A 7,557-nucleotide genomic window follows, 5' to 3' on the forward strand; every position below is an offset into this window, starting at 1 on the left:
CTAGATCTTCAGTTTTCCTCTTGAATTATTTGTCTAAGTCCCACCCACTCTCCAAGTTCTAACTTGTATTGCTTTCCATACAGCACGCAGATAATTGCTTCCTTATAGAAAGAATTTCCCATCCAATCACCCTAAACCACAGCCCTGTAATGGGGTTTACCCCAGATTCAACGGGCACACTGTTAAATGACATTACCTTTCTGTGTCTCTAACCTATCTCTCTTTATTCCTTCCTTGTTTATAGATGGTCCACAGGCACCCCTGAAGACGCCTTCTGGAGATTCTGCAGAGACTGCAGACTCTGAAGAAGAACCACACAAGAGGCGGACCCAAGTGCTGTCTGTCATGGTGGGGGTGTTGGCCATGATTGGATACGCTTTGCTCAGCGGTATCGTATCCATCCAGCGGGTGTCGGAGGGTGACAGTGGGCGCCATGCAATCACCATGGAGGACGATGATGAAGAAGAGGATTGACCTACAGTGAGAGCCCCGAGGGCTGGTGTTTGGTTCTGGCAGTTGTCATGTCCAAGCCACTTTTACAACTCAAGATGGAGGAATCGACTGCCTGGCAGAGAGTACACACAAAAGGGGACCATCTGTTGGAGTCTTCTCCTGCTCAACAAAAGGGACATCTTCTGGTCGTTTCACTAAGCACCATCCTACAAGACAAAAGCAGACTATGCTATGTGTTACTAGAACAAATGACGGTTCCATACCAGGAAATTCTTAACAATCCCTGCTTTTACCAGAGGGGAATTGCCCACCTACTTGTAGACTTGCACAGGTGATGGGAATCCCCACTTCTTTTTGCCTGCCAGTTTGCCCAGTTGACTGAAAGCTCTGCCTCACTTTTTTGCAGGGAGCTTGCTTGCCCTCACCTCCTGTTTGTCATGAAGTTTGCAAATGTGACAATCACATCTACCTTAAGCACCCTATTCTAAAATAGGTGCTTACCCAAAGAACTTTCAGTGGTCAACAATTGTCCGGAAGAACCGCAGACAAGAGGTTCACCGTAAACAGCAAAAGACCCCAAACATCCGGCCCAATGCAATCGAACAAGTCACCAAAAGATGGCTACAGTATTCAGATTTTACAGTGGAATGGCTCACTGCAGGCAGGGCGCTGACACCCTAGGCTCAATTGTCACATAGACCATGCAGGATGGCAGTGATTTCGTGGTACCTTCCCAAAAGTGACCGCTTGCCCAACTATTCACCATTTGTGTGTTTATATGACAGGCCTCGTGCTTAACAGGGTGGGTGTTGCGGATGTGAGGCGTGGGGTGCCGGTGGCAACAATAATTTTCGGAGATGTGTATGATCCAAGAAAGTGTGTTATGTGGGTATTTTGAAAGAAGAGCTGAAACCATGAACTCTTTATAAAAAATAAATACAAAAAAAGGCAAAATCTTTCAAGGAAAAAGTTTATAATTGCACGTTTCAGTTGGGGTGTTCACTTCATGAAGTCCTTGTTTCTTGACACGCATTAAAGATCCATCACATTTATCTATTTTTGGTTACATTGTCGCGCACCACCATGGCTTGAGATGTGGTTGCCTACCTCTCAGTAAATGCACGTCTGTGGAAGGCTCACCGGTAACCACACCCACTCTTCATGCTCAAATACCAGCGTACATGTGGTTCACCACAGGCCGTCCTGCCTTTTCCCTAGGGAGGGTCGCACAGCTTCATAATTTCAGGCACCAAAATAGGTCTAGCTGTCGACCACGCAGGCGTTTTATATCCCACATGTAGCGCATGTGGGATACACACACATCCTCTCCCCCCCCCCCCCCCCCCCCCCCCCCTACCACCACAGCCTTCTCCTTATTGACAGCCCAGAAAGGGCTGACAGATCCTTCCACACTTCTCTTTCTCTACAGACATAACCCCTACCCTGATTAACAACTCTGTGTATGTCCTGCCCACTTTTCTTGATGCATCAACCGCATTGATCACAGGTTTTACCATCGAGTTATCAGTATTTTTTGTTTTGTCATTTTCCTGTGTTTTTAATTGATTTACTTTATTTTGCTTCACTGTTGCTCAGGGCTGTTCTGTATTTCCTTTACGTATTAGGGCGTCTACTTTCTTCCCCCCCCATCTTTTTATCAGTCTTCACCCATTTACGTTCTTGAGCCATCCAGTTTGCTCATCGGTGTCCGATGAAGGTATTTTGTGAGTGAAAGAAGTGGTGTCCCAGCCCACATCCTGTCAACGTATACTGGTCGGATCTTTTTGTGCCCTGTTCCGCGTTATGTGTTGGTCGAGAGGGTGGTCACCACAATCACACTGTCCATTGACACAATCATCATTTGTAACTCACCCTGTCTTGTACCAAATAGTTTCTCAATTCTGCCTGTCTAGTGACCGATGCCATCTTTTCACATGGCTTAACAAGTGATGGATGTCCCACACCACTCTACCTTGTCTAATGATATTCCTCTACACACATCTTTTCATACTTTGACTGTCTAGCAACTTTTTTCTTCTTGAGCTGGACTTCATTGCTTTGTCCAGTGACACACCTCCACTATTCCACTGAGGCCATTGAGTGACTTGCTCTCCATTTCCTGCTCAGTGTCCTGTAACCAACTAACTCCCTCACATACCAGTCTAGTCATATTTCTTCGCTTTGTATATCACATGTTGGAATTATCTGCCACACTCCTCTTTTCCACAATCACCCCTTTGCACACATTCTTTCAAACAAGGACTGTCCAGTCAACCCTTTTCTTGACCATCGACAGACCCTTCTTCACTACTGTCTACCCCCCGCCAATATCCTGCAAAAGACTCCAGATATGCCAATTCTGGATTACCATTTCCTGGTCCACAACGCCAGGGAGGAGCCTCTGTCTGTGCTGGATCATGTGGTACTGCCGGTTTGTTAAAGTTTCTTTGTTTCACTGCATGTGCTTTTGCATCTAAACAGTTCCAACGTATGGTAAAAGAGGAGTCAATAATACGGCAATACGCCTGTCGTAAAAATACATGTCCAGCTTGGAAGTGACTGGTTTGTAGTCCTCAACAAAAACCTGCTAGCAAGCTGTATGTAAAAGAAACAAGTGACAGGTGTGCGCGGAGATGGGCCAACATCCATGGGATAACATAAAGCAGTCTGTAGCAAGAACACGGTCTATACCCTGACTCAACATTCAATAAATATTGTTTTTATTACTTGTTTGTACCACTTTCGTTTGTTAAGATTTTGGGGATTTTTTTAATAGGCATCAAGAGGTTGCCATTAGGAGTAATGCGAGCTTGTGTATGTCTATAAGAAGCAATCAAGAATTTCTGTCATTGGTCAATCCTTTATCACGTCAGTCAGTAGTTCTGCACTAGGCTCCCAGGGCATAGACTATGTTTTACACTAGGAGCATTCCATCCATTTTTAATGGTGTAGCACTGCCCAAGCTTCTGACTCATGAAAAGATAACATGCCCTTTCTAAAATATTTTTTTTCAAATGGAGCACCCAAAAGTGCTATTTTTTTTACATACAGGAAGGTACTGAATTGTATAACACTATACATTTTTGCAGAGTTTCACAATTTTGCCTTCAAATTATTGGTCGTCACTAAATGAAGAAACATTTCTTCAACATGTGCTTTTCTGCAAGAGCCTATGTTGGTTTGAGCCAAGATTAAAGGGACTTATTAATTTTTAAAGATTTTTATATAGCGTGTACTTGACCCGTAGGTATCAGACCTCTTTACAGAAATTAAACAACCTATACAAGGAATACATAAGAAGAAAAATTAAAGATAAAAATACAATATATGGTGTAGTAGATGGACAATATAGTTTGGCAGTAGCAATGACAGGCCTGGAATATTTTAGGAGGGAAGGTTCAAGTATTTGTTGAGAAGGAGTATTTAAACTTTTTCTCTTAAATGTAGGAATTATTGAGTATCACGTAGTTCCTGTGGCACGGCATTCCAAATTCTAGGCGCATTCCGAGAGAATGAACAGGCAAGTAATCTTTCTTAAATTTAGGCGGAATCAGGAGCAGTGTGTTTCAGCCTCGCAAAGGCCTCTTGCGGCTAGCTTTTGATAGTTTGTTTGCGAGGTAGTTAGTTTTTTCAGTGTAGAGAGCTTTGAGTAATGCAGGCTGTTTTGAATATACTTCTTGCTTCGATTGGTAGCCAGTGTGTTTTTGAAGTGTGAGAGTTATGTGATCCTAGCAGTTCTCACTGAAGAGGAGTGTAGATTTCATGGGGATAAGGTAGATTTTTGGGGTACCGTGATCGTTGCATTATTGTAGTCCAACTTGGAGAGGACTAAGAATTGCACTAGTCTTTAGGTCTTTATGAGGGATTCATGGTTCGATTTCTTTTTTTTTTTCTTTCTTTTTTAGGTATTTCAACATGTAGAAGGCACTTTTTGTTGCGGCACTGATATGGTCATTCATGGTCAGGTTTTTGTCAAGTGTAATCCCCTGTGACTTGATAGTATTAGAGATGGATAGTTTACAGTTCAATGAAGTTAGGTTGTCTAACCAGTTGTGGACTGGATAGGGCTTTCCTTTTGGTTGGATAAGGAGTTCAGTTTTGTTGGGGTTATGCTTTAAGCGGTTGTTAGTCAGCCAGGAATGTACCATGGAGAGGCTGTTGGTTGTCTTTAGATGACGAGATTTTAATGTAGAGTTCGGTGTCATCTGCGTAGAGATGGTAGGCTATTTTGGCTTGTTTCAGAATCATTCAACCTCAATAAGGAACCCCTTGCAATAAGGCAGAAGACATGATTTGATCCTTGATGGACTCATACTGCTGGTGAGGTGGAACTGTTTAGTTTGACTAGGTGTGATTGTTGGTTCAAGTATGAGGCAAACCACCGAAGGACAATACAGTTGATGCCTGCACGTTGTGAGAGGGTGTTTAGGAGAATGTTGTGGTTGACTGTGTCAAAGGCCGTGGAGAGCTCCAGGGGGATTAAGAGGCAGGCCTGACCATAGTCCAGAGATCTGTATAGGTCATCCATGATGTTCAGTATTGCAGTCTCCATACTTCAGCCTTTCAAGAATCCGAATAGGTGTGTAAGTTGAATTTTGCAATGTGGTTAAGTTCTGAGATCACACATTTTTCAATAGTTTTGGCAAGGAGAGGGATGTTAGTTATAGGTCTGTAATCGTTCGGGTCAGCATCTGGCTTTTTTTTTTTTTCCCAAAAACCTTTATTCTTTTAAATCAGTGACACAGCTATTCAGCCGACAACCCGGAGGCACGGCAGCTTTAGAAACACAACACATGTGAGCGTCCACATTTCACTGACAGGAGAATCAAAGGTTCTGTTTTAAATAAACACAAACCCAAACCTAAACACAAGCAAGGCGATAAGTACTGAAAGCACAAAAAGGGTTCCCATCAGGGGGAGCGAGCCCCATTTCGTCCATCAGACACAGGTCTATAGTAAGGGAAAGGAGGGGAAGTCAGAGACTCAAGAAGACAAACACATACCAGCAAGGAGTACAAAGCCGGAAAGAAAGCTAAGGGGAGAGCTGCTCCTCAGGCGGGTCCGGGTCTGGGGGCAGGCATATGCCCCCTCTGTACTGGTTCCATGGCGCCCATACAGAGTGCCATTTCCGAGGGCGCCCTCGAGCACAATACACTGTCTTCTCCCTGAACATGCTCCAGTCCATGTTTTCCATCCACGCTGTCAATGTAGGAGGCCCAGCAGAGCCCCACAGGCGAGCGATGTCGCGCTTGGTTACCATGTTCCCTAGGGTCACCCACTGAGTCTGTGCCGCGTCGTGGTCAGTAGGACCCCAAACATTCAGGAGACAACACCGCGCCTCCGGCTGCATGACGATGCCTGTCACCTCCCCCATCACATCGTGGATTCGCTTCCAAAACTCCATAATCGCACCGCATTCCCAAATAATATGTAGGAAGGTGCCCACCATACCACAGCCTCTCTTACATAAGCCCTCCTCAGAGAAACCCATATGAACCAGCCTGGGCCCCGTCACGTAGACCCTATGGAGTATTTTAAGCTGCACCAGCCGCAGGCGCGCGGGGATCGCGACCTCTTTGGGAGAAGAAACTGCATACTGCCAATCCTCATCATCTAGTTCGAGGCCATCCCTGGTCCATTGATCGCGCAACCCTAGAAGAAGATCCGCCCGAACATTAATTAGTTTCTTATAAATGAGCGAGATCGTACTCTCTGGCATATGGCCATCCAGGATCCGGTCCTCTAACGGAGAGGAGTCAGGCACCTTCTCCCCCTCTACAAGGACTGACCGCAAGGCGTGGCACACTTGAGCGTATCGGAAGAACTCCGTGCTCCCTAGCTCATATTCCTTCTGCAGCTCCTCGAATGACTTTACCCTACCCTTAACCAAAAGGTCTCCAACCCTGGATATACCGATCAGGTCCCATTTCTCAAACCCTTTTGTATGCCAGAGCTTTCCCAGAATATCGGAGTCAAACAGAGGGGTGGCAAGGGTAAGCTTACCCTTCCAGCCCAGTGAATCCGTCGCCACCTTCCATACATGCACGGCCACCCTGGTGGGCCCCGTAAGGGTTAAGTCCGACGACTTCGAGTACAACGCTCTGTGGTAATTACCCCCACGCAGCAACCATCTGTCCATGGCGTAGCCGGGGCTCAAGCATCTGGCTTTTTGATTGGGGGTGGCTTTAACAAGTTTAAGGGAGGCAGGCATAGAGCCGCTGGATAAGGAGGAGTTAATGATTTTAGTCCATGTTGGGGAGATTATGTGTCTGAGATTTTTCACAAGATGAGGGTCAGAGAGATGCAGTGTCAGTTTTAAGCATGCAAGTATTTTGATGATTTTCTTAATCGGAGAGAGTTTCAAATTTGGTCCAGTTTTCATTGTATTTCAGTTGTAAGTGATGGCTCATTGAGGAAGTGAGTTTTTTTGGGTGGGGGATCACCAGTGCTTGGAGGTGTGGCAAGGGGGGGCATCTATAGTAGAAGGGGCATATTTGGGGAGAGGAGGTGGAGGGGTACAGGGAGAGTTTATTTTTTCAGAGAAAAACTTGGTGAACTCTTCACTGCGCTTTAGAGTCTTCAGTTGGATGTTGCAGGAAAGAGGCGTTTTGCTGATTGATGATGTTAAGAGGTCTTTTGGTCCGGTAGTGGGAGGTGAGGTCGTCGGTGGAAGTTAGGTGGGGAGGAGGTCTAATTTGTGAACTGTTTAAGGATTCTAACTGATTGAGGGATTGGATGCGTATTCCTCGCCCAGTGTTTGGGATGATTAGTTTGGGTGCTGCATTTAGGTTGGTTGACATTGAGATCAAATAGTATTAGGTGGTGGTCTAATCAGTGGGTAGCATGGAGTGGAGGGATATGTTATTAGGGTTGGAAATTATTGCAGTGGGTACAGCCTTTATTGTGCTTTTTTCTTTTTTGCAGTATTGAGCGTGGTCTTTAGTTCCAAGGAGGGTGGATAAGGCTTCTGCTGTTATATCTTTAGCATCATCCAGATGCAGGTTTAAGTTTCCTAGAATAATGTCTATGGTGTCGTTCAGGGAGCTTTGTGTTATTAGGTCTGTTAAAACACTTTTTTTCAAGGATTGGTCACCTGGTGGATGA

The 7,557-nt window shown here is 45.1% G+C and overlaps 1 protein-coding gene across 2 annotated transcripts in view; it reads left to right on the forward strand.

The window, feature by feature from the left end:
• MTX1 (metaxin 1) overlaps positions 1–3,179 on the forward strand; it is an 88,668-nt gene extending 85,489 nt beyond the window's left edge. For both annotated transcript variants that reach the window (XM_085637072.1, XM_085637073.1), the window contains exon 8: positions 245–3,179. In XM_085637072.1, coding sequence (XP_085493198.1) covers positions 245–474 — 230 coding nt within the window. In that variant the 3' untranslated portion in view covers positions 475–3,179. The remainder of the gene's footprint in view (positions 1–244) is intronic.
• Positions 3,180–7,557: the final 4,378 nt, after the last annotated feature.

Source organism: Triturus cristatus, chromosome 12 (assembly GCF_964204655.1).
Source record: "Triturus cristatus chromosome 12, aTriCri1.1, whole genome shotgun sequence".
In the NCBI taxonomy this organism is placed as follows: domain Eukaryota; kingdom Metazoa; phylum Chordata; class Amphibia; order Caudata; family Salamandridae; genus Triturus; species Triturus cristatus.